Genomic DNA, 25,232 nt, shown 5'->3' with positions numbered 1-25,232 from the left:
GCCGCCGATGAGTTGGTCTTCTTCTGGATCTACCAGGGGAGGCGCCGCGAAAAAAAATCCACGTTTTTGCCGTTGATGCTGACGGGCTGTGACATCTCCTGGCTAGTAGCCGAGTTCATCTGTAGGTTAGTGCTATTCGAGTTGCGCGATCTTTCTGTCTTGGAAAATTTAATGGCAAAGAGACCTACCTAGCGATAATAGGGAGATTGGTGCAGTTTAGGATTACGAGCATCCTAGCCAGTCGACTGTCAAGCACTACGTCGGCGGAATATAACTCGACAGCCGGTCCAGAATTCGAATCGTTAATCCGACCCCTTATCGGACCCCCTCTCGCCGCGATTCTTGCGAGCGTCTAGACCACGTTACGGTCTATCCACTTGAGCGTATGGTTGAGATGTATACGCTCGACGAGAACCCCAATTAGCAGATACTACGACTTGTCGCGACAAAAAATAGTCGAGCATCTTCTGCACATCAGCAGCATCCCACCCCTGAGGACGAATTTAAGTGCCACATTACCACACTTATCGGTAGTTCAGGCAGGGGTTGTAGCACAGACTTAGGGAGGGACAGGAGGTTTAGTAGTCGTTTGGCTACAAGTTTACCTGTATAACCGCCCGACGCGGCTTAAGGGCCCGCTATATCATCTATAGCCCCTTAAGGGAGTACTTGTAGAGGTACCGAGGGTTAACACCTACGGCGTATTTAATATTATTATGGCAAAGAGTTCAATGCTGTTACTTTTCAAAGTTTCGAATTAAATACCTAGCCGATTCGCCTGCTTAGGACGGGATTTGATAGGTGCCACTGGCAGATATTTTCGAGTTTTGGTGTAGTATGTATGTCAACAGTAGTTATTTTCTAGGATCAAGGAGTCAATAGCGATGTGAGAGGCATCACTGAGGGTACCTCGGGCTGGTATACCTTTCAAGGAAATTCCGAGACATGATTTGGCTGACCCCCTGTTACCAGGAGCCCCTATATATACCAGGCACAAGCACAATGCTAATGTCCAAGAGCATACATTTCAGTCTTCATCAGATTCTAAAAATTTCGCACTGTGCTTATTGTGTCTGCTATTAGGATAGAAACTTGGAGTAACATACTCCTCGACCTCAAAGGCTGGGGAGTTGTGTATGTCTAGCCATCGTGGAGACGGATAGTGGCAGCAGAAGAAGGGCACTCCATCTGCTCTAGAGTAAATGGGCGACATAAACATACTCTGGATGGTTCATATCTTGCTGGAGTGTTGATCGGTCGTGTGGGTAACTCAAAAGCAAGCCTCCAAATGGTGATCCTCCTTTGCTCTCCAGGCAGGGCGAAGGAAATTTTTCTTGAAGTTGGTTGCTAAGCTGAAAAGTATAGGACTTCACCTGCGTTCAACTTCTTAGCATGGAAACAATTCATCAACTTCTTGAATGGTCATGAATTCTATTTTGCCTCTCCTTTTCCCTTAAAGCAAGCAAACGGGGTATCTCAGGCTAAAGCCAACGGGTATCTCTAGTGCGACCGAAAGAAAACATAAGGTCCCAAAACATGTTTCAAGGAGCAATCTGACTTAGCTCCTCTCTCCTGTCCTCATTTCTCGACTCTCTATTCGTTTTGCTTTCACTCGTTTTATGCTCCTCCCCACTCAAAACATACGCCGGATGCAGCCCCAGAAGGCACAATATCGCTGCCGCGACCAACAAGCCATCAAACACGACGAACAACGCCTCGTTCCTCGAGATGGACCCATCAAGCCCGTCCGCCAGGGCCATTATTCTGAAGACTCCTCTCGTCAGGAGACACATGGTGGCGGCCATCATCATCCCGACGCGGGCCTTGAATTTGCCGCCGAGCAAGACGTACCCGCGGTCCTTGTGGAACGTCGTATAGCCAAATTCGTGGTAGGCCATGGAAGCCTTGAAGATGACTATGGTGAATAGCACCGAAAAAGATGCCAGCGCCAAGAATTGGACACCAGCACCGGCCGCGATAACGCTGGCGCCTTTCTCAGCGCTGGGGCCGAGACCGTCAACGGCCGTCAAGTCCGAAAACGTGACGATGAATCCCACGAGCTGCACGAGAATCGCTACCAGGTCGATGGCCACGAGATAGCCGTAAATATCGGGGCGGATGAGCGAGTGCTCCTTTCCGATTATTTGTACTACTTTTGGCACTGTTGTGTACATCCTGCGTCCCTGTTAGCCTGTCCATCTATCCACAAGCACAAAAGGCGGCGATACTTACGCGGTAGAAATGAGCGACGGCGCGATCATCAAGAAAATATTCGTGACCGCGTATAACGACGCCCTCCACGGCTCGGCCCAGCTACCCATGCGAACGCTATAACCCACGATTTCCAACACGCAGGCCCCCGCGAGCGGTATGCTGAAAATAATCCATCGCCGCGTCGCCAAAGTCACGAGAGCGCAGCCCGCCAAACAAGCGGTATAAATAATTAAGAAGGCGATGTTTGCGGCCATACTGGGGCGGTAGCCATAAGGTGATGACGATACGTAGCACGTGTGAAATGTGCAGTCCTCCAGTGTCGGCATGGTGCCTGGCAGTGTGAGACGTTTCACTTGTATGTAAGAAAGAGACAAAAAGGAATAAACAAAAGGAAAGTACTGCCGGGTCGAAAATCTCCAAGATCAGTTGGCTTCGCTCTCGTGAATGCCTCGCGGGGAAACGCCGCACTTCACAATTGAAGATGAGCTGGGACGAGACGAGCTTAAAGCGTGGCTCGAGTCCACCTTCTTTGTTTGTACCACGCACGCCATAAAGCTCCTTGCGGCTAGGATGGCGACATGGTGGCGATGCGGCGCAGGCTCAGCTTTCGAAGGCCGTTTCCTCTATTAATTTCAGCGCCGTCATATTTACAGCCTGTCTTATGCAGCTCCACGGCAGGCTGAACTACACGGCCAAAATCCAGCAGCCGGCTTTTGCGGCGGTGCAGTTTCCAGGTGTAGTAATGAGTCGATCTGAGCGCAACGTTGGCCATGGAAGTGCTGTAGCCTCCGAGTGGACCGCTTGACGTGCCATCGTAGCCCCGGCAGCTTAAACTATTCCCGGCATCGGCCGATGCAGATCAGCCTATCAAGATTGACTTTGGTGTCCATGCCCAGCCTGTGGGGCACGTTGGCCCCTGTTAGTGTGAACGACGAAAGATTGAGCTGCTGCTGCGCCGTTGGCTGACGGGGTAAGTAGATTGGGGCTGCCTTGGCTGTGTGTATTTAGCCCTGTCTTATTACCTAGAGGCCATATTTAGAAAATGTAAAAATGTAACCGTCAGCAAGATCAGCATCTTGACTTGCAGTAGTGCAGGTTTAACATGGGTTCCCTTCCCACGACTGAGACTTGATGACATCGTCAAATTTGAACTTCCGACCTGTAAACCTGGATGTCGGGAAACAGTCCGACCATGTGGCACTGAACACGGTTCAGATGGGGACGCTCTCATGGCATGTGACCCCTCGCCCCCCGTTGGAGTTGGATCCTTCAAGTTGGATTCTTTAAGCTGGATCCTTTAGCCTTAATGAAGTGGTAAAATGGTCACACGTGTTAAAACCCGAGTCACCATGTTGGGCTTATACTCCTTGACGATGGCCACACAGACACGCCAGATCTCCGTTTTCAAGCCTTATCCACAGGGGATGTTCCGTCAGTTGCGGCGTGAACCACAAGTCGAAGACACAGGATTTGTAGGCCATGCCTACTCGAGAACTGTCGCGTACGACAATTCAGATACCATGGACAAATCGAGACCCCGACATGGCCCAAATTCGGTTCTTGACTACTGCTTACTGCTTCTGTACGAACTCGGGGCTTATGATATGCTTCGGCTCGTCATAGACTGTCTGTGTTACTAGTTTCGGCAGACTTCAAGCCTTAGGGGACTGTCATCTGACTACCCCTGTAGGAGATAAAGTGACCGTAATATTGGACTGTCGTTCGTGGGTAGTCGGTGTGAGAGGCTCATATCATTCGGGCCATACACGCTGTTCATGAGCTCTGTTCTTAGCCTTCCTAGCCGACCGAATATTCGAGATGATGCCGAGGCTGAATTGATCTGAACCTCAACCCTGTATGGCCGGCGTGGCCCCCTCCCCCAATGTGCCTTGTAGCATGGGAGACGTTTCACATCGGCAATAAAACGTGTCACCAGGTTGGTAGGGGCAACAGGCATTAAGCATTGCTGTTCTTCTCTTCCTCAACTTCCGCCCCTTTCTCGGCCAAGAGATAGGCAACCATAGCCTTACTTGCCCCTTCCACGCAGTATTGCACCACTTCGATTTTGCTTCCTTCGGGGGCCAAATGCGCGATCTGCCTCAAGTCACTTGTCCGCGGCAGATAGAGCGCGTGGTCCATCATCCGATACGATTCATGCATCTTCGTCAGATTGTATGGTTCCATCGTGCTGAGGTCGAAGACTTCATCGGTTCTGTAACCGGGTCCACCCCATGGTGGGGAGCCGAAGACCACGGTTGATTTAATATTGACTTGCAGATCTGGCTCCAAGGAACTTGAATCTGAAGAGTTCAGCGCATCGAGGTATTCGAAGTTGTCGCCCAGGATCCAGCTGATAGAGTTTGCCACACCATATATCGAGGCGTTGTGCTGCGCGCAGGCCAAAGTGGCGGCGTCCTTCTCGACGGCGATGACGCGCTCCCAGCGGCCTGAGAGAGCGAATGCAATGGAATTGGCTCCTACGCCGGCAAAGACATCGATGATTGTTGTCTTATCTTCTGATATTATGAGAGATAGGTCGTGCGCTATCTGGTTTGCAACAGGCTCGGGCGTCACGCCGTACCATGCATCATGGGTCATGTAGATGCCTTCATTGTAATAAGAGAAAATCGTATGCCGTTGTTGCCAGTACCTGACATCATGTCAGTTTTCTGCTTTTGGGTTCGAATGAGAGACTCACTTTTGTAAGTCCCATGGCACCTCGCTGATTTTTCTCCAGTGGTGACAGTTTTCCGTCAGTGGAAGCTCCTGGACTTGCTTCATCTCGAGTTCATAGGATTCTGGATTGCCAGGAATGATGAAGTCTTGGACGTCTCATAAGTCAATTCCCCATCAAGCTATTTTTATGAGAGTCAATATTTCGATTCTATCATATTAATAGTGTGTCTTCTTGAACAATCGCTCGATATTGAAGTGAGATGAGTTTGGGATGAACAAAGGCTGATTTCTTCCACGAAGTTGCGCCCCCCGCAGAACCCACTCCCCGAAGGCGGGCCAAGCTACCCGATAACGGGTCCTAAGGTTGAATTACGGACAGCTTCAACATATGACGGAATGTTTCGTCGGATTGCAGTCATCAAATTGAGCTGACAAACAGAAAATTCTCTCCATCATTCAATTCCGTTCAGGCGTTTGACAGCAGATCAAAGTGCTGAAGTCCTACTTGCACTTGGCTTGTGTATACACAGTTGCCACATCTAGAAGCTTGGGCCCCACAACGTCGAGGCTTGATTAGCGAGATGACAGCTTACGACCTCGACTTTCAAATCCGGGGTTTCAAACATCTCGCAGGACCAACTTGATTTAGTGTACAAAAATTACCTTACACCGGCAGTATAACGATCTCGAGGCAGCAACACGACCAAGCGAACCACCAGCCACATCCCGCGCACTTATACGAGCTCGCAGCAGCTCCTCCATCTGCCCACCATGTTCAACGCCCTCAACCGATTCATATCCCGCCTCGACGGCGACGCCCAGCCACGCCGGGGCGATCAGTCGGGCGGCTTCGGCTTCCAGGTCCTTCGAAACACCAACCTCGAGCTCGGCATCGAGCCCTGGTTTGACTTTATCGTCGGCATCAACGGACGTGTAATCGACAACCCCGACCCCATACTCTTCGCGCAAGAAGTGCGCAACTGCGCCGGAGGTAGCGTGGCGCTGGGTCTCTGGTCGGCTAAGGGAGCGCGCACAAAGCTCATCCATGTTCCCGTGCCCCTGGAGAACCCGAGTCTGGGGATATCGTTGCAGTGGGAGTCGCTCGATACGGTCTCTAATATCTGGCATGTGTTGGACGTTGCGCCGAATTCACCAGCTGATCTTGCGGGTCTTCTTCCGTACAGCGATTATATCCTAGGAACCCCAGATGGAATTTTGCATGGAGAAAGCGGTTTAGGAGAGATGGTGGAGGACTACATTGGGCGACCACTGAAGCTATGGGTATACAACCACGAGTACAACGTCACAAGAGAGGTTGAGATCCAACCAAGCCGTGAATGGGGCGGCGAAGGCGCCCTAGGTTGCGTGCTGGGCTTCGGCCATTTGCATCGGTTGCCAGCACCGCTCAGCGAGCCAGTCGAGGGACCCGGCGAGACGATGTTCGACATGGACGGAGGAGCGCCGGGGGAGATCCAATCCACGACACTCGCACCGCCAGAGGGCACACCACAAGGGCCCCCCCCTACAGATTTTCTGGTGCCGGCACAGCTTGTGAGCTCGCCTCCACCATCAACGACAAGCGCGAACGTATCGGTACGGAGCAAGAAAAAGGATAGACATGGACCTAATCCGAATCGGTTGATGGATGACTATTTTGCTGAAGAAGAGAAGAAGAGCAGAGAGTTAGATGGGAACCCCACCAGGGCGAGAGACACACCACCTCCGCCGCCACCAAAGGCCGGAGCTGGGGCGCCTCCGCCGAGAGGAGGACCTCCGAGAGCTTCACCGAAACCGGAAGACGACGACGTCGACTAGGAATACGTGGAGTGATTGGTGTTGGAGGGAAATGTTGAACATGACGATGGGGAAATCGTCAAAGCAGAGCAGTCAGATGGAGAGGGTGGAAATGAGAGTGAGATGTTGAGGAGTAGGCCCCATCAAGCGAAAGTCACTATTATGCACTAGACAGGATTAGATGGACACCCGAGAGGTCTGTCTTTGGCTGGGCACCCGAGGAAAACGCTATAGAAGCGATGTCTTTTGATTCCCACTCGTCAATCCCAGTTGATTCACAAAACGCAGTTCCTCGGCTCTACCTGCTCGCTTTCCACTGTCATGACCAGTTTCCCTAATGTACATTGTACATGCTCTACTGTACTTGCCATGCCACTAGCCCCTGAACATCACGGGCTAATCTCAGCGTAATATCTCAGTGCAAGGCTTGAACCAAATGCCACCTTTTGATAAACCCTTGATGCCATTGTGGTCTGTCGCTCAGTTTATGAAGTTGATGCAGAAGAAGTGTAAAATCAGGCTTCCCACCACATAATCGGCAAATGCTCTCTCGGGCGAGACGGATGGGAAATCGGACTTGTTGGACTCGGTGGTCTGGATGCGCAGCGATGCTGTAGTTTCCTCAGTTAGTCGCCTTCCCTCTGAATATCCAAAGTAATCGAAAGAATGAATGCATACCAGTGAGGACAAATTGGCCAACGGTGGCGGAAAATCCAGACAGGAAAGCATTGAAAGGCTGCCAATAAGATATTAGCTAAGATCCCCTAATCTTCAGTAGTTCTCATTTAGACTGCACGCACGTAGTTACCCGCTAGAACGCAGTACAAGAATTGCAATCCACCAACAACCACCAGGAATGCCATGAAAACATCAATGAGCTTTGTCCGCTGGGGCGTGTTATCCTCGTAATAATCGACGACATTCAGCAAAACGGTATTCCATGGCTGCGAGCTGCCCGTCTTCTTAGACGAGGTGGGCGCTGAGGAGGCGGATGTGACGATGTTGCTCGTGGTCGTTCCTGTCGCGCCCGGTGCAGGTGCAGTGGTGGTCTTCTTGGCTGCCATCGTTGTCGGATGATTCTCAATTGAGCGCCGTGGGAGCTCGCGATCGACGACCGATGATGCGAATTGGCCAGGTCTTGGTGGTGTTAATGCGTGAGTGAAGGGACACGAAGCTTCAATGTCGGAGCTGGGGTTCGACCGACCAATGAGCTGTGTGGAACTTGTACCGCTGTGGCTTGCTAGTGTGGGGTATGGAGCTTCAGCCATAGGAAGAAGGACCTTACTGGTACGGATGAGGTAATGACATGTTGGATGGTTCAGCAGCCCGAAAAGTCCGAGAACTGCCTTCTTGCTATGATAACTGAGCTCATAGTACCTTTTACAAGGCAGAGGCAGACAGCCCATCTTGAGTCAATCTCCATATAAACGTTCTTTCAAATAGTATCTACACAATGGTGGGTTCAATTGAAGCTGTCCACAATTCAGAGCTAACAGATGGCAAAGGGTCTCGAAACCATCGCATACGTACTCGGTGCCCTCACCGCAGGTGGAGGTACAATGGGTTTCGTCAAGACTGGCTCGTTGCCCTCAGTCGCAGCCGGTTGGACAGTTGGTCTGCTGTGTATGTTGCCCCATCCTCACTCTACAGCCTCGGGCTTTACTCAAGGAGCAATTCGCTAATGATCCCAGATGGCCTCGGTGGCTACCGCATGCAAAGTGGCGAGGCTTACGGCACTGAGCTCGCTCTTCTCGCCTCGCTTGTTCTTGGGGGTTCTTCTATACCCCGGGCGATCCGCGGTGGAAAACCCGTCCCGACTGTTTTAAGCCTGGTCTCCCTTTTCGGCCTGGTTGTGTTCGGAAACGCTTGGAGGAAGACGCAGTGAGAAGGGTCAAAGAATTCGTTCGCAGTGATTGTGTTTTGGATCGCGCACATATTTTGTACAGCCCCAAACCAGTCCGAATCCTACTCGACTGCCCATTGCCGTGTTCGCCTGTATATCCAGCTTTTCAGACGTCTACACATTTGCTTGGCCCCGAAACAGTCTGCAAACTCCTAGCAATGCCCCCTGAAACTCCATAATGTGCCGTATTACACGTGAATCGTACATGTGCGCCTCCAAAGCTGCCAGCTCAACCTCAAGCATTCTACGTGTTCTCGTCGATCTCGGACCACGCCTTCTTGAGCTTCTCGCGCTTCGCCTTGGCGATCTCTCGATTCACGGCGGTGCGCTTTAACCGTTCGGCTCGCAGACACAAGTTGACCTTTTCTTTCGCATCGTTACACATTCCTAGGGACTTCCAAACGAATCCCCTTGCGTGGCATTCCTCGAGGGCGTTCATCACTTCCTCGCAAGCTGGTGGGTCGGCCTTGTTAGTCCGGAGTAGATGCATGGGGGGGATGGAGGGGGTGGTTTGGGTGGTAACTACCGATATTGTCCTTAGTGTGCAAATGCGGATGCATTTTGGGCGATTTGCAAACTGTTTAAGTACGTGAGTTTGTTTCAGTAAAGAGCGGCGCAAATCGTCAGTTCGGAATCGTGATGGGCAATAGATTTGAAGGGCGGCCAACGGCTGCTGGGTAGTTTGCAATTCGATAAGCATGGGCCACATTTTGCCTCTCCACAATCCCCTCCAACCAAGACCGATCACAGCAGCTTGGAATTTCACAGGCCTGCCGGGATATCAACTCATCTCAAGAAATTACAGACTTAAATTCATGCAACACAGCGCTTTACGGATTGACCGAGGAATTTGACCAAACATGGCGTCAAAAGCCGGCCCGTCGGCGAAGCAGCAGCAGCGTGAGTTCAAGCCCCTCTTCTGCACCATGGCATGAGCGCACACTGACTGATGGGGAACTAGAGCTTCAGGCGCAATACTCAAACTATAAGAACGCGCTGCAACAACTGGCGCAGAAAATTGGCGATGTCGAGCAAGAGGCTGAGGAGCACAAGTTCGTCCTCCCCCTTTCGAGTTCACTGCCTCATTTCTACCACTTGGCCACCAAGGTCGCCGCCAGGCCTTTCCGCAAAGAGGAAGCGTCTTCGTTCCCATGATCCTCCTACTTGAGGGTCGACCAGGGCTCAAGTCTAGTTTCCTGCTTGGGAATTCACCGCTTGTCACTTCTCGTGCCTCTTTGGGGAACCCCTTTTTGATCTCTTTATCTCATTATTTTGTCTTCACCGCTCATGCTTTCATGACCAATATCTCTTACGTTTGCTCAGGCTTGTTCTCGACACGCTTGACCCCCTGCCAGGGGACCGCAAGTGCTTCCGGATGATCAATGGCGTCTTGGTGGAGCGTACGGTTGAGGATGTTGTTCCCGCTCTCAAGACCAACGCCGAGGGTTTGAAGCAAGTACTCGAGGAGCTCGTCAAACAGTACAAGACGAAGCAGGATGATTTGGAGAAGTGGAAGGTATGACGCATGATCTTTTCGCCTCCCCAAGACTGCCGCCATCACTGGCAAAGGGGGTTTGCCTGCATGACCGATGGTTCTATTTGATCGAAAGATTGTTTGACTAATATCTTGATATCTGCAGAAGAAGAACAATGTACAGATTGTGCAGTCATGAGAAGGGTTGCCGCCCAAGTGGCTTGTAGGCATTGTAATGACCTGGCAGGCTGGAGTGGCGTCATGCTTCAAACGTGGCAACCATGAGGTCAAGTCTAGATCTTGAGGCTTCTGCTCACACGATGCCGATACCCTTCGGCATGCGTCCGCGTGAAAGATCTCCGGAAGGTAGCTTTGAGAGATGTCACTGCGGTGTCACACTGCATCAGCGAAGGGGGCATGATGATACCGTAGAATCCATGACTTCAGCCATCGGTTAGGCCATGGCAGCGTACGAGGTAATATTGATGTTGATGTGTTGTACAACTAGTATTTGCAGATGTGCCATTCATATCTAGCGTCAAAGGCGTCTCGGTGCCCAACAACAGGTTTCTTCCAAGGCTGTCTGGCCTGTTCAGCGCAGTGGAATACTGATTGGAGCGTTGGCCGCGTACAGCCGTGGCTGATTTGAGTGGCTACAGTTTATCCGATTGAGCAAGGCGACTTTGCTGACAGTGCATATGGAGTCAATACAAATGCCGTACGTGTTGCTCACATCAACCCAACACAAGTGCAGCTGTTGAGGTTAAAGCATCCCAAACAAGCAGTTGCCTCGTCTCCGGCAAATGTTCCCGAGGGCGGAGTCTCCGGGGTCATGGTTGAACTCGTCACTAGCACATAAGGCCTGTCTGTACAGCGCAACTTGGTACGACCAAAGAAGATGGTGTGGGCTGACAGCTGTCCGCGAAACCATGATCTGTCTGAAACAAAACGCTGTGAGGTAGGTGATTACAGCGAAGACTTGCATAGGCAATGATATCATGGAGGGTGTGAAGACAAGGCTTTGCGATTCTTCGCGGGATTCTCGTACTCAAGCCTCCCGACTTCTTTTCTTCGGTGGGTTTGGCGGGTAGTTTAGCTATCGCATGGAATCCTGGTGTAAAGATTTCCGAAGTTCCTGGTGAGCTTGTTCCAACGGCCCCAGCTTTCAGAGACGTACCTACCTGTGCGCGAGTACGTGAGTACTTCGGCAGGCTGCGACTCCCTATCCGTATGCACCAGTGCCCAATGACCACCAATGACCATGCCGTCATCTCCCTCTTGCGGCTCAGTGAAAACCGATCAATCGAAGCTTTGATCTGAAAATTTCATGCAGCAGTTTTGGCCAGTGTTTCAATGCTCCTGACGATTGGGCACCAGGAGCGAGGGTAGTTTATGGGACACAGTTCGGCCGCATACACCTGCATTAAGCGTGCTTGGCTTCGAGATGGGGAATAGACGGGTGCATGGTATTTCTCGTGTTAAGCACACCGGTACTCGCACATGATGGCAAGGTACGAGTGACCCGCCGAGAGAAAGTCGGGTTGCTCTTGAATCACATAACCCCAGGGGTTGGCATGAATGCCTCGTACCCTATTGGAGTCAGCCTTTTAGTTTTCTCCGCATTTTGCCAGGGACCGGGAAACGACTTCAGAGCAAAATTCAGATTTCGCTGCCAATCAAAAACGGAAATGCGTGGTGGTTTGTTTTTTTTCCATTGGCTGGCAACGATCACAACCGTCTGTTTTGCGTGTCGTTTCGCCAGCCTTACGACTGAGCATTTGAGCATGCTTAATTCGACTCCAGTCAATTCTCAGCCAGTCGCTTGCTCTCCCCAACGTCCAGAAGTTCAAAACACCATTGAACTTGAGCCAAATAGAGCCCGCTAGCCCCCATCAAGCTGCCACCAGGCTTCCTATTCTTGTCGGATGTCTGCATTTGTTGTACAATGGCTTGGATTGCCAAGTCAGCCAGTAACTTCATCCATCACGCCCGTCCCATCTCTCCAGACCGGGTTCCATACACCCAGAGAAATTGGCATGCCAAGGTAACGAACGTTCAAGAAAAGATAAACGATAATGAGAGCAGTCGAAAATTGCACGTAGCGGTCTTGGTCCAGCTACTTGACTTGAGCCCCCAAGGTACTTCGTGGTCTTCACCGCCATGTAAAATGTCGACCGCCTTGGGTTTTCTCGAAACCGACCCCGTCCGTCCGTGTCAACACAGGTTGGGGTGGGCAGATGCACACTAACGCGACGCAGAGGATTCGGGAAGGCAAACCCATGTAGAATGCTGGCAAGAAACGCAATTGCGATCAGCAATTGGGCTAGACCGTCCAAGAAAGTAGTTTGTGATGCATCCTGGAGTTGGCCAAGCGATTCGAGCTTTGGGCGCGCCAGATCTCAATCGTCCAAATTCGAAATTGAATCATGGAGGTGGATGGATTGTAAAGACCAGCGACAGTGCAGCCCACTCTCGTTCAATCACTCATTTGTCCCGGAGTTCATGGAAGCTGCATCTGGGACTGGTCGCAGCTTCTTATTCATTCGTCAACTCGGCGCTAAACAGGGACGCATGGTGCATTACATGGGCGTTTCGAGGTGCGTTCGTCTGGCTCATCATCCGCACGGCACGGGCTCCATGGAGCTGAATGGGGAACCCGTCGATGCAATGTTATCGATAAAATCCCACCTTCGCAACTTCGCAAGGAGATTTTCTGCGAATTGTTGGGCGTTGTTGTGCCTGTCCATCCCTAGGCTCGGTCTGTCATTGTTATTACCACCCCAAGCCAATTATCACACATCCATTGATAGATTGAGACCATGCCATGCCATACATACATTTAAATTTATGATTTGACCTGCACTCATCACTTATCCACTCCAGATCGTCGCCGAAGGCAAAATCTCATCAATCATTATTGATACCGAGCCTCGAGGGTTCCCACTTCCATCTGAACTTTAGAAGCTTTCCCACTTGCAGTCACTTCTGCCAGATCCTCTCGACCATCCTGCACCTACCCCACGTAACGTACTTGCATCGTCAACCACTTATGCAACCCGCGCCAGGGCTATTTCTTGCGACCTGACCCAATCTGAAGAAAGCTGCGCGGCCCTGCATCTGAGACGACGTGCATTTTAGACGACGTGACCTGAACGAACAACTCAGACCCTCCAAAAAGAGAGCAGCCCAAACCCAACAGAGTAAGCCAAAGTAGCCTCCGCCTCAGACGAGACGAAGCCTAGACACTGGCAGTCTGGCGGAAACGACGCCGATTCTGACACGACTTTGCAGCCGACCTTGGACCTTGTGCGGCCGTCGCTCCCCCGGTGGCTCTATTTCCAGATACCCAAGATTGCCTGCTACCATTTGCGCGCGCACACAGCGATTGAATCACTCCGAAGACCGGTGTAACCTCCGGCTTGCTCCTGTACGGGACAACGCACACACAGCCGACGGGACTCGACAATTCCCCCCTTGCTCTCCGGTACATTCATATATACATTCATACAGTACGTACTATACATGCCGTACATCACCTACTACATCCCCATCTGCAGCAAGGCGATCGTGCTGCGGACTGGCACTAGGCACCCAAGGGGAACAGCGTCGAGACCCGCAGTAAAGCAACCCTCGGCGTCGTCGAATACGCACCACCCCGCTTCCACGTTCTCGTCCCGTTTGCATCCATCAGAGGCATACCGCTCGACTAAAAGACCAGACAGACAAGAACCAGGCCTGTGCAGATTAACACACACATCACATCATCATAGCCTGAAGTTGCGACAGGGCTGCCACGAAGAGTGAGGTCACGACCGACAGACTACCTCTAAACTCGGTAATAGTAGTAATTCGGGATCCGCATCTGGCAGAAAACCCTTGACGCAAAGTCTTCCACTCTGCAGCTAAGCCGCGCGAAGTTGCAAGCCCTACCATCTGATACGTGTCAGAGGAACTTGCAGGGACACATCACCTCAACTAGTTCAAACCTAGTAACCAGCTGTGCGAGCTGGCAGTCCAAGAAGTTTTACAAGAAAGCTACCACCCGCTGCAGGTAGCCAAATATGTCGGATTCCCCCCAATCCCCTCCAAAGGACATCGAGCCAGGTGTACAATCACCCGACGGCGATGAAGCACAAATGAACGATCCTCAGGACCCACACGGCAGCGGGCTCGCCTATGAGTTCGAGGTAAAAGAGCAGGACAGATGGTTGCCCATAGCCAATGGTAAGTGAGACCCTCCTCCTGACCTGTTTCTGATTTGTGTGCGCGTCAACGGGGTCCCGTCCTGATGCAAGCTTTTGGATTCGAGTCCAGTAGAGTCGAGTCGTGCTCTGGATCTGTGGGTGAGCTGTGAGCGAGCGTTGAGTGGAATCGCTTCTGAGCATCTTGCGCAATTGGTCAACAGGCTCGAGACAGCCGCGGCTAGGCAACTCGTTCCATGTCTCACGATTCGTCCTCCAAGTCGCCAGAAGCGCCTCGCGCTTCCAAAACTGACAAGTATGATGGATACGATGCTAACATTCGCAACTTCGCCCCAGTCGCTCGCATCATGAAGCTGGCCCTTCCCGAAAACGCCAAGATCGCAAAGGAGGCCAAGGAGTGCATGCAGGAATGTGTTAGCGAATTCATAAGCTTCATCACAAGTGAAGGTAAGTTGACGTTGATGGGCTTGGTTAGGAGGGGGTTGTGGTGTGGTGTCCCAGTGCCGGAAGACTAACTCGACGTAGCATCCGAGAAATGTCACCAGGAGAAAAGAAAGACCGTTAATGGAGAAGACATCTTGTTTGCCATGACGTCTCTTGGGTTCGAAAACTACGCCGAGGCCCTCAAGATATACCTCTCCAAATACCGAGAAGTAATGTTTCTCCCCCCACCGCCCCTTGCAGCCGCAGTCTCGGAGCTGGCCGGCTAGTCCTTGCTTCTCATCAACCACTGACGAATTATCAGCAGTCTCAGTCCAACAGAGGCGAGAACCAGCAGAACAGGCCCAATAGTCAAGGCTATGGAGCAAGCGCATCCGGCGGCTCGAATGCTGCAGGGTCCTCGGGCTTCCAAGGCGGTGAATCCGGCGGTATGGGCGAAGGGGCCGAAGGTGGCTATATGTATGGTCAAAGCGGTCATAACGGCGCAGCCGGCGAGACCTACTAAGTCTTGCGCTCAGCGTCCGGTCATTCCCGCACCATACGAGGTGGCTAGCAGGTCCACACGCTGTACCATTTTCTGAGATGCGGTCTTGCAGACGGTCTATACTACCTTCGACAGTGTGTATAAGTATGGGACATGGAATAGCTCCAGAGGCCTGAGCCGAGGATGGATGCGACACTTGTATATGATGGAACATTGGCATGGTGGGAACGGCGATGGGAGATGGTTGCGCAAAAGTAAGATTACTCTGTGGTCGTTTTGACCATTGATAGATTCCCCATGAGGCGTTTCCCCTTTTTGGTTTTGGCTGCTTGGCTCGAGGAACAGATGTTGAGACTCGGGTGCCGACTTCAGTTCAACAGCAACAATGGCTTCTAGGTACAGCATCACAGATATGGCCCGAAGTCCCGACAATCGATATAGCTCTGAATTTCATTATATTCTTTGGAAACACCCTTGGACATATCTTCAAGTACAGGTGTTACCAGTCACTCCCTCTTAGACACCACTGCCTCCATGCTCGGACAGTTTTGTCAGCCATGCTTTGGAAATTTCCAAAATATCATGACGGTGCTTCAACTTGTATTTCCGCGTTTCCCAATAACCATCACATGTAATCGCTGTTGTTTGCTGACGTGCCGGTGCAACTTATTTACTTGGTTAGCGTAGGTCGTACAACAGCTACCGTTGTTGAAGTTAAGACGCTGAAGCCTGTTGGTCCAAACTTCTCATCTGGCCAGCTCAAGCATACGCACGGACGCCGTGAAGTCCGTGTGCCTCCCCGCAATTGCCCGCCACTTCGTTGAAACGAATTTATTTTTCTAGTGTATCATCGGACACCATTTTCACGGCTTCAAGTCTCTGTGAGTTACGTCCATCTCACAGGAATAGGCACACACCATTATGTCTGATTATTCTTTACACCGTTCCATGCGCTCTGAACCGAATACCTGAAAAAGGCCAGCTTCCTTCAGTCACGCGGTAACGTGACAGTGTTTAGATGCCGGTACAGATGCCGCCCACCAGTTCAACGGCCGACCCGTTGAAGCGACCGGCTACAAAGGGCGTCATTCCGCTCAAGCCGATCCTAAAGTCTTCATCAGCACTACTAGGCAAGCGAAAGCATTCGGACGATGTCATTCCCTCCAGTGACGGCACCATGGACGGATCGCAAAGCCCCCAACGCAAACGCCAGAAGGTCGAGTTCGATATGAACCTTGAGATACACGAGGTTGGCACGAGATCGGTGGAGGAGGTCAAGCAGGAGATACGCAAGGCTTTGGACGCGCACGCTCGAGGAGATGACGAGGAATACGACATACTGAAGGAGACCGTCTCTGGCAAACATCGGTACAATGACGACGATGATGATGAAGATGCCGACCCGTCGCTGCCCGAGAAGAGACGCCAGGAACTTAAGGTCTGTATGGTTGCTCTTGCAAGCTTTGTGCCGCAGTTGGGAAGGTCTGCGCATGGACTCGTCAAGAGTGTCCTGCAATGTCAGTGGCTAGGACGCGACGAGCAGTTCGCCAAGATCTATACCCAATTCCTGGCAGCGCTTGTGAGTGCTCAGGGATCTTATCTGACACAAGTCGTTGCAATGGTTATTGATAAATTTGTCGACTCACAATCGTCGGCCTGGGTGGTTGCTGGATACCCCCAAGTCAGCCGAGAAGCAATGCAAGAGCGACTGCATCGTGGACTACAATATCTTCTTCAGGTTTTCCCCGCCGCGAAGTCAGTCATTTCGCAGTTGATGACCAGCAAATTCCCATACCATGACGAGCCCAAACGCATGTACCTTGCCTACGTTGACAATCTCCTCAAGTTGAGACAATATACCCCGCAATTGAAGACCGAAATCACGGACCTGATTGTCAATCGCCTGGTTCAAATAGACGTACAGATGCAGATGGATCTGGACGATTTAGATGACAGACTCGCATTCCTTGTCGCCGCGGCCCTCAAGGAATCGCAAGCCGCCGCCGAGAATCAAGATGAGGATGACGGAGACGACAGCGATGCCGAATCGGTCTTTAGTGATGAGGAGGACGACGACGCGAACGAGGCATCACGAGTGAGGAAAGTGACGGAGAGCATTGAGAAGATGGACTCTATCATGGACACCCTCTTCCAGCTCTATACTCCGCATTTCGTTAATCCCGAATCAGACGAGGCCACCAAGACATTCGAAGACATGCTGGCCGAGTTCTCACACATCATACTCCCTACGTACAAGTCTCGACATACCCAATTCCTCATCTTCCACTTTGGCCAACAGTCTGAGCGGCTTATAGACGCTTTCTGTGGCACATGCATCAACATCGCCTTCGAGTCCCAACGCCCCCTCGTCTTGCGACAAGCTGCAACCGCATATCTTGCTAGCTTCGTGGCACGAGGGGCCATGGTTCCTGGACACATTGTCCGCACCATCTTCGAGGTCCTTGGGTACCATCTCGACCAGATGCGTACGCTGTATGAAACCACATGCCGTGGCCCCGATGTCCGTCGCTATGCACCTTTTTATGCATTGATGCAGGCACTGATGTATGTCTTCTGCTTCCGATGGCGGGACTTGATCAGATCGGTGCCAGAGGATGTTGACCAAGACGATCCGTCGTCATATTTGGGTCAAGACATCGAATGGGAGTCGGATATTAAGGACATCCTCAGGCGCAACATCGACTCCAAGCTCAACCCCCTCAAAGTCTGCTCGCCCGCCATTGTAGACCAATTCGCCACGCTGGCGCACCGCTTCCAATTTATGTACTTATACCCGAAAATCGAGGCGAACAAGCGAATTCGCCTTTCTCAATTCGTCTCTTCGGCATACGCTAACGGCGGCGCGTTGCGCGAATCTGGTCTCGACTTGAGCGACGAGGGTTCGCAACAGCTGGACTCTTTCTTCCCTTTCGACCCATACCAGCTTCCAATGAGTAAACGCTGGATCGACGATGATTACTTGCAATGGAAGTCTATCAGCCGTGACGACGAGGTTGATGACAGTGACGACGGCGAGCCCGATGGCGCAGATGATGACATTGAAGAAGACACAGCAACAGATGATGAGGCTGGAGACGAGTGAGTTGAGAGATAGTGGTGGCATTGCATTTACACCGGCGTGAAAGGCATGTTATGGTTATGGGACGCACAATTACCCCCCAAAAATGGTACAGGTCTGGAAGGTAGGAAGAGCATCACAGGCGTTTATGAGAGGATAAATCACATCAGCAGCTTCATAGGTATATTCGTTTTCGAGCTATATTTATAGATGGCTAGGAGATGATCATTGTTTCCGTATCAACATCTGAGAGTTTTATGGCTTTTTTTTCCAGTTTCAACTTTTCGTCCCAGATCTGTGACGAATACGTGGGGATGTCTTCTCCTTTCCCAGGAGCAACACGAATATGTTCCGCGCGTGGACGACCGCGAGATGCCTACTACTTTGGGCAGTTCGGACGACACAGTCGCTAAAGTCTGGGCAAATGGCGAATCTCCGCAGATGACAGTTTTCTTGACTGTTATTAGAGATATAAAGGTACCCAAGCTGAGAACAAATCATGCAACGACCTAATCGCCCCTATCACGCTGTCTCACATCTTGCAATACCGATACACAGGCTCTAGAGAGGCTTGTGGTAGAACTGTAATTTACACCAACAGTAACATCACCTACGGCCAAGGTGAGAGAGAGGTGCAAAGAGAAAATGAAAAGGCTGACATACCAGTTCAACCGACCAAGCCTAGAACCTCTCGAGGCTCGATGCATCAAGGTCAGCGAGACATTGCAGATAGCTCTGCAAGTGTCAGGCTTGTAAGTAATTGTCGAATGGAATTGTGCCGTGAAGTACTAAGGGATTCCTACAGGGCCGTCTCAACATCTATTAAGGAAAATGTTTCGACTATTTGGACAACTTCTGAAACGACATCAACCATTGTACTATCCTTACAATCCGAAGTTGCCAGTCTCTACGGCCCCTTACAAAGTGTCCGCTCTAGTCTTCCCGGGTTATAGCAAACCGTGACCGGAGTTGCGCCCCTGGTCGCCGAGAGAACAGAATCCTTTTCGAGCCAAACTATAGCTCTCAACGACTCAGTCCAGACCATCAACTCGAGGATTCCTGACTTGCAGCAAACCGTGGAAACAATCAGACCCTTGGTCACAGTCGGCACAAGTCCACTTACAACTGAAGTGAGGAGGGGCACGTCCTTCACACAGGAGTCCGTCGACATATTGACGGTCTCACAAGGCAGGTAATTGAACCAGATCATTGAGCAACTTACAAAAATCCCAACCCGTAATGATATTCGAGGTCTCCTTGAAACAACTAGTGACTAAAGATATCAACATACTCGGTCTTGGTCAAATGAAGCCTTGAACCAACTTTTATCATGACTCAGCAATCTGAGAACGTTGTCTGACGAACTTGGCCCCGGAAGTACCACAGAAGATACAGGCGTTACACCGCAACTGGGTATTTATCCTCACGATATTAGCACTCAATCTCCCCACTAATTTGCAAGATCGACGGGAGACTCAAGTCATCTGCTTTGGAATGTTTACCAGAGACCGAGGCAAAGCTGCTGGGACTCTATAATGACACTGTGCTGGACGCAAATGCCTTCCACGTCGTCAAGAAACCCAAGACCGGGGGGGGGTTCTCATTTGTACATTATGGCCCCTGACCGGCTTAGAGAGGATGATCCAATTCACAGGTCTATTCTGTATGCCGCCTCATGTGGGAGAAGAAGCCGGTTCGGCTGCTCGATACGCTTCTTGGGCTTGGGTTTCATGACCTGGGCGCAGTCGATAGTCGCGGGATTACCACCTTGTTACAGCTGTCGACGAGATTCCACGGGAACTAGGCCCGATGTCTGAGCAACGCGATATGACTAATAAGAGCACGGCGCTGACCTCGGGACACCACTGTCGCAGAGATCTACCAACTAGGATGCGCGACATGACGGAGTCGCGACGAGGGCACATTACATTTTCCTCAAGCTTAGAGCATGCTCGAAGAACGGGATCAAACAAGATGACATGCCTCACATTCAATCTGTTACCAGGCCTTTGTCAGCTGTGGCAAATACCAATGGCGGTGACTGAAGGTGTTCCATCTTGGTCTGTACACCTTTCATCACCTTTCTCCAGGGGATGACGCATGGGTACCACAGCTAGAGGAAAAAAGCACATTGGAAGAAGTATTGGAGCTTTTCCACGATTCTCCTTAGAGGCTATCATCTGATCACCGTCATATCAGTGTGACATGCGACCCATCCTTACCACAGCTCAATTGACATCAGCGATTCGTTTCCTGACTCATCACGAGTTGGCAGCGACACATACTTGTTGCGCCCAAGCATCATAGGCATACACGGAGCTAGCTCCACATATGCTTCTCAGGTGAAGCCCCCTGAGCGTTATGAAGGCATCAATGATCTTAACCCCCCGAAAAGGGTGCCAAAATATACTTAATTGGCTCATGAATGCCGATCGCCAAACCAATAACGGACATACACAGGAGAGTTATCAATGTCTTTGAAAGCAATCGCAATTGACACCAACTAGCTAAAGTTGACCCGTTCTCCAAGCCTCGCGCACTTATTTCAGTCTATGGTACACATCTCACAAATACCCTCCCCCCCTTTTCCACAGAGGCTCCGTCCGATCTTGGTTTGTCCTTCGCCAGTAATATTAGTTTAGGCGTGTCTCTCCATTGTCAAAGGGACGTAGATGAATGCTCTTTAGCAGCGCGGGAATGCAGCGTAGGAAGAAAAAAAGACAAGAAAAGAAATTGACGCCATCCCAGATCGGCGCACAAGAAAAATCAAGCGCCGTTCTCAAGCTTCACGATGTCTTCTCCTCCAGAAGCTCCAAACCAAAAGTTGTTGATATCAACTTCGCATAGAGCTTGGTGCAATGGGTCTTCAAACCCTATATGCGGCCAGGTTGAACCACGAGGCTCGTCAGGACCGCGTGACTCCCGAGAACCACCCAAAAACTTGAGCGACTTTCGAGATTGGGCGGATGAACGTTTCTAGTAGTTCAACTCGCCGCCACCTCCGCCCGCCACATGGTCCAGGTCTTCATAGCTCTTAAGACTGCGTCCCTGAACGGCTTCACGAGGTCCAACAGCAGCTCCGCCGGCTGCCCCATCACCCCATCTGCCTGCACCACCACGGCCACGACCCGCACCTTGACCATCCTGTCCCCAGCGTCCTGGCTGCTGGCGTCTGTCATACGGCCCGCTGCGGTTGTTGAATCGGCCACCACCTGGACCGCCACCACGGCGAACAGGCCCTCCGCTACGCTCGTCACCTCCAGCATTCCAACCGGCCGCCTGAACGGGGTGACCCGTATTGAATAATGGAGGCATGCCTGGAAGACCGGGGAAGCCTGGGAAGGGGGGCATCATATTATTCATGGCGAAGTTCTGGAGATTGAAGCCTCTTGGCGTGCCCTGTTGTGTCTGACCATTCGAGGGAGGGAAGTGCCCGTTGGAATTCGCGTCGGTCCGCGAAGGTGCAATATGTGCCGGATCAAGAACATAGGCATTAATTAGATCAAACTGGATAGAAGGTCAGTTCCGCTTATGGACATGTCGCACCGGTTGGTCGCTTACCTCCTGCTTGATCTGCTCAAGCCACTCTGTATGACGCTTCTCGACGTGCTTCTTCCAAAAATGGTCCTCTTTGAACAACTTGGTACACTCGGGCACCTTGCACCTCCACTTGTGCTCATCTTCCTGTTTAACGAATTTGACCAATTCGTCGTTGAGTGCATCTTCAGTAGGCCTGCCACCGAGCTTGCGAATATCAACAGACTCGGGCTCAAGAATTTGCATGATCTTGTCCTCGAATGTCTTGACCCACTTATAGGCTCGCTCCAGCTGCTGCTCAGTCTTGGAGACACGGAACTTCCGGTTGTCATCGGGAGCCTCGCCTTCCTCGTCGTCCTTCACTTCGCGTTTCTTGGACGGGAACGGATCTCCGTTGGCACTAGCTCTAGCGACATTCTTGGCAGATGATGATAGTGTCGTTCTAGGTCGTCGAAGGTGACCGCCAGGGCATTTTCTGGTCAACTCGTGAATTGAGTCGCTCTCGAAAACGCAGAAGAAGCAGAAATTGAAGACGCGACGAAGGTACTCAATCATAAGATCAAGTTGTTTCTTCTTTAGTAGAAGATCCTCGTCATCAACCTCATCGTCGACGGCACCCTCGTCTTCATCATCGTCCATTTCACCTTCCTCGCCTTCATCCACGTCCAGATCCATACTAGACTCTTTCTTAACTTTCTTCGCCATAGAAACAGGACCCGCAGTCTGGAGACGGCCGGCGTTCTTGAGATCCTCGGCGCGATCCTCAATCTTGAGCCGGGCGTTAAACTCGGACCCAAAGTCCTCCTCAAACTTATTGATAAGTCGTTGCACGAGGCTTAAATCCTTTTCGATTCTCTCCGGGGCAGAGAACAGGTCCCACAACGCCTTCTTGCGAGGGTTACTTGGCGGGTTGTGCACTCCAACGTGGCAAACAAAGTCTCCTCGCACCTCGTCTTTTACTGTCTTTCCATTCACAGCTTCCAAGGCCTTTTCAGCGGTTGATACAGCTACGGGCGATTTGATATCCACATCGCCATCGTCATCCTTCGGGTCGCTACGATCAACTGGCGGCGCGATTTCGGAAGCTGGGTGGAGCATGACCCAGCCCATCCGGTGGTATCTCTTACTTGGGTTCGGGTCACTTAGCGACAACCACTTGAATCCACCTTCCTCTTCGCCGAGGTGTTCTCTGCAGAAGGATTCGAGGTTTTGCCGGCTGACATGTGGCGCGATCGTCTTGATAAGGAGAGTTGGCTGGAACAGATTCTCATCACGAGTATCGTTGCCATTCAGGGGCACCAGATCGCCGACCCCGAGAACCTCGTTGGCGGCGGTAGCCTCGCCCTCTTCTTTCTCAACTACACCTCCAGCCCCATTGCTTTCACTTTTGGGGATCCCCTCGAGAGAAAAGTCGTCAAAAGTACCGGATTCCAAGTCCTGTTCCCATTGGCTGTACGCGCCACGCCGGAACTCGTTGACCTGTGCGCGAAGAGAATCCCGCACTTCGGGCACGTAACGCTCTCGAAACCACTGCTCCTTCTTGTGTTCTGCGACGAAGGTTCGAGCCATCTTTGCTTGTAGGTCCTCTCTATAAGAATCATAAGCAGCCTGGATCTTAGCCTTCTCCTTGTCTCGTTCTTCTGGACCACGTGCGCGCTCAGGCTCACGACGACGACCGGTACGGGCGCGCTCTTTTTCCTCCTTGATCTTCTCATTTGCTCTCCACCACTCGCCAAAATACGAGAAGCCAACCTGGAAAGGCAACTTGACAGGGTCTGTCAATGGGTTGATGACAGGCGCAGGTGGCTCCTGGCTACCCTGTCCCGGCACGTATCGATCGATATTGGCAGGCGGGGATGTGATACGGCGAGTTCGATCATCGCGGTCACGAGGCCCTGCGTATTCATCGCGGCCTCTTACTCTGGGTTCATAACGGTCTACAGGCAGTGGGGAGCGGGATCGGTTGCGGCGGGTGCGATCATGGCCTACTGGAGTCAGCTTCGAGTCCTTCAAACACACGCGAAAAACAATAGTCGTTGTCCAAAACAGCACAGCAGTAATGCGTGTGATGATGAAAGAACACCATGGTCAAGATTCTGTCGCAACGCACCAGGTGAACGTCCACGAAAGAAGGTGTCAGCTCGATCACTCTTACGATCGTCGCGACTGCCCCAATCGCGGTCGACGGGTGAGCGAGCAGAGCCGTCGCGCTCGCGGTCGCGATACGATGACGAATAGGAGTCCATGATGTTTCCTGATCAGAAATAAGTTGTCGAAGCAATTCGGCGATCTTAGGTCTCTGCGTGATGTGACGGGCAGAGGGCGCTATAAATCAGGTAGGGCGTAGGGGACCTGAACGCGGTTTGTCACTCGTCAGGTAATGCCAATCGCCGCTTGTAAGATTGCCTGGAGCCTGCTGTTTGGCGAGGCAATTGCCGTTAGAGAAATCATCCTGAACGTGTTTGGAGGAAAGAGCAACAACAACAAGATGGCTTGTGTGAAGAAGTAGGGAGACAAAATGATGAAGATGGGCTGGTGGCAAGCCACAAGAAGACGAGCAGAGGCAGAAGCGCAAGCTCTCAGGGCAAGCAAACGAGGTATAGGAAGAGAAGAAGCTAGTGCGCGTGTAGAAGAAGCGTTTGCAGTAAGGTAGACGTGGGTTTTGGTGGTGATATAGGTCCCGTCATGCATTCAAGACTCAGGCAAAGGGGTAGGAGGTAACAGGGATGAAGTGACCCGGGGGCACCGAGGAAGAGAGAATAGGTGAGAAAAGGATAGACGAACTGTAAAATGAACAACTGAGGCACGATCTCTCCTTCAAGGGCGCCAAGTCCCGAAAATGGAGGTGTTCTGCTGCTTCGTCGAGATAACAAAGTCAGCTTCTCGTTCAGTTGTAGAACAAAGGTGGACATAGACACCGAAGACAGTTGCACCGCGGCCATTGACGACTAGGCCCGCGAGCATGACAAAAATGGGGCGCAGTGGGTCCGTGCGTCTCGTGGCACGGGAGATACATTCCGTGGCACAGTACACTCGCTATTGGATGGGGGATTGATAGAATTTGGCAATAATAACGGCAACAACAACTGAGGACTTCGAATTGGCAAGTACAGTGTTCCAAGAGGTAGGTCACTCTCATATGACCATGCCCTCATTTGAAATACTCTACGGGTAGCTGTAATCCCATATTGAGCCAAATGATGTATGGTAACTCCCTGGCATGTGGTACCACATGAACAACTACGACGGCTGTTTGATTCACTCAACTACTATGACACTGCGCAGATACTGCACAAGTACATAATATAAAATACGGAATTGACCCAGTGCACAATAGGCAAGCAACATGATCATATGCACGCACCTGATATATCCTGTGCCTCTATAATTGTAGAGAACTGAACTATCATGAGAGCTCCCCTCAGCCC

The 25,232-nt window shown here is 51.4% G+C and overlaps 10 protein-coding genes across 10 annotated transcripts; 5 read left to right on the top strand and 5 right to left on the bottom strand.

The window, feature by feature from the left end:
• Positions 1–1,634: 1,634 nt before the first annotated feature.
• On the bottom strand, positions 1,635–2,522 carry BCR38DRAFT_304102 (RTA-like protein; the record flags this gene model as incomplete). The annotated part of the gene is made up of 2 exons (XM_040854591.1): positions 1,635–2,175; positions 2,233–2,522. Coding segments are annotated over 2 exons (831 nt in total), but the record flags the coding sequence as incomplete, so codon positions are not given.
• Positions 2,523–4,170: 1,648 nt separating this feature from the next.
• On the bottom strand, positions 4,171–4,995 carry BCR38DRAFT_340356 (RNA cap guanine-N2 methyltransferase-domain-containing protein; the record flags this gene model as incomplete). The annotated part of the gene is made up of 2 exons (XM_040855781.1): positions 4,171–4,864; positions 4,913–4,995. 2 exons carry the CDS (start codon positions 4,993–4,995, stop codon positions 4,171–4,173), a joined length of 777 nt encoding a protein of 258 aa, XP_040716943.1.
• A 666-nt stretch (positions 4,996–5,661) lies between these two features.
• Positions 5,662–6,654, top strand: BCR38DRAFT_318192 (GRASP55/65 PDZ-like domain-containing protein; the record flags this gene model as incomplete). Its single annotated transcript, XM_040854737.1, has 1 exon — positions 5,662–6,654. A coding segment is annotated over one exon (993 nt), but the record flags the coding sequence as incomplete, so codon positions are not given.
• Positions 6,655–7,164: 510 nt separating this feature from the next.
• BCR38DRAFT_483641 (DAD family-domain-containing protein) lies at positions 7,165–7,748 on the bottom strand (the record flags this gene model as incomplete). Its single annotated transcript, XM_040863647.1, has 3 exons — positions 7,165–7,295; positions 7,363–7,420; positions 7,485–7,748. 3 exons carry the CDS (start codon positions 7,746–7,748, stop codon positions 7,165–7,167), a joined length of 453 nt encoding a protein of 150 aa, XP_040716941.1.
• Positions 7,749–8,180: 432 nt separating this feature from the next.
• Positions 8,181–8,569, top strand: BCR38DRAFT_339516 (transmembrane protein 14C; the record flags this gene model as incomplete). Its single annotated transcript, XM_040855705.1, has 2 exons — positions 8,181–8,307; positions 8,376–8,569. 2 exons carry the CDS (start codon positions 8,181–8,183, stop codon positions 8,567–8,569), a joined length of 321 nt encoding a protein of 106 aa, XP_040716940.1.
• A 262-nt stretch (positions 8,570–8,831) lies between these two features.
• Positions 8,832–9,147, bottom strand: BCR38DRAFT_339289 (cytochrome c oxidase biogenesis protein Cmc1-like protein; the record flags this gene model as incomplete). Its single annotated transcript, XM_040855691.1, has 2 exons — positions 8,832–9,040; positions 9,111–9,147. The coding sequence occupies 2 exons, from the start codon at positions 9,145–9,147 to the stop codon at positions 8,832–8,834; spliced, it is 246 nt and encodes an 81-aa protein (XP_040716939.1).
• A 256-nt stretch (positions 9,148–9,403) lies between these two features.
• BCR38DRAFT_170530 (prefoldin subunit 2) lies at positions 9,404–10,558 on the top strand. Its single transcript, XM_040853847.1, has 4 exons — positions 9,404–9,487; positions 9,549–9,639; positions 9,911–10,103; positions 10,228–10,558. The coding sequence occupies exons 1-4, from the start codon at positions 9,448–9,450 to the stop codon at positions 10,258–10,260; spliced, it is 357 nt and encodes a 118-aa protein (XP_040716938.1). The 5' UTR covers positions 9,404–9,447; the 3' UTR covers positions 10,261–10,558.
• A 3,564-nt stretch (positions 10,559–14,122) lies between these two features.
• BCR38DRAFT_456645 (histone-fold-containing protein) lies at positions 14,123–15,209 on the top strand (the record flags this gene model as incomplete). The annotated part of the gene is made up of 5 exons (XM_040861946.1): positions 14,123–14,285; positions 14,410–14,411; positions 14,488–14,710; positions 14,789–14,916; positions 15,009–15,209. The coding sequence occupies 5 exons, from the start codon at positions 14,123–14,125 to the stop codon at positions 15,207–15,209; spliced, it is 717 nt and encodes a 238-aa protein (XP_040716937.1).
• A 749-nt stretch (positions 15,210–15,958) lies between these two features.
• On the top strand, positions 15,959–18,528 carry BCR38DRAFT_428914 (RNA polymerase I-specific transcription initiation factor RRN3). Its single transcript, XM_040859930.1, has one exon. The coding sequence runs from the start codon at positions 16,207–16,209 to the stop codon at positions 18,289–18,291; it is 2,085 nt and encodes a 694-aa protein (XP_040716936.1). The 5' UTR covers positions 15,959–16,206; the 3' UTR covers positions 18,292–18,528.
• Positions 18,529–21,243: 2,715 nt separating this feature from the next.
• On the bottom strand, positions 21,244–24,050 carry BCR38DRAFT_340086 (uncharacterized protein; the record flags this gene model as incomplete). Its single annotated transcript, XM_040855750.1, has 3 exons — positions 21,244–21,774; positions 21,829–23,789; positions 23,915–24,050. The coding sequence occupies 3 exons, from the start codon at positions 24,048–24,050 to the stop codon at positions 21,244–21,246; spliced, it is 2,628 nt and encodes an 875-aa protein (XP_040716935.1).
• Between the last annotated feature and the right edge of the window lie 1,182 nt (positions 24,051–25,232).

The sequence above is a fragment of the Pseudomassariella vexata genome (assembly GCF_002105095.1).
Source record: "Pseudomassariella vexata strain CBS 129021 chromosome Unknown BCR38scaffold_5, whole genome shotgun sequence".
NCBI lineage: Eukaryota > Fungi > Ascomycota > Sordariomycetes > Amphisphaeriales > Pseudomassariaceae > Pseudomassariella > Pseudomassariella vexata.
The sequence above is the reverse complement of the archived record's forward strand: the minus strand, read 5'-3'. Positions and strand labels throughout refer to the sequence as shown.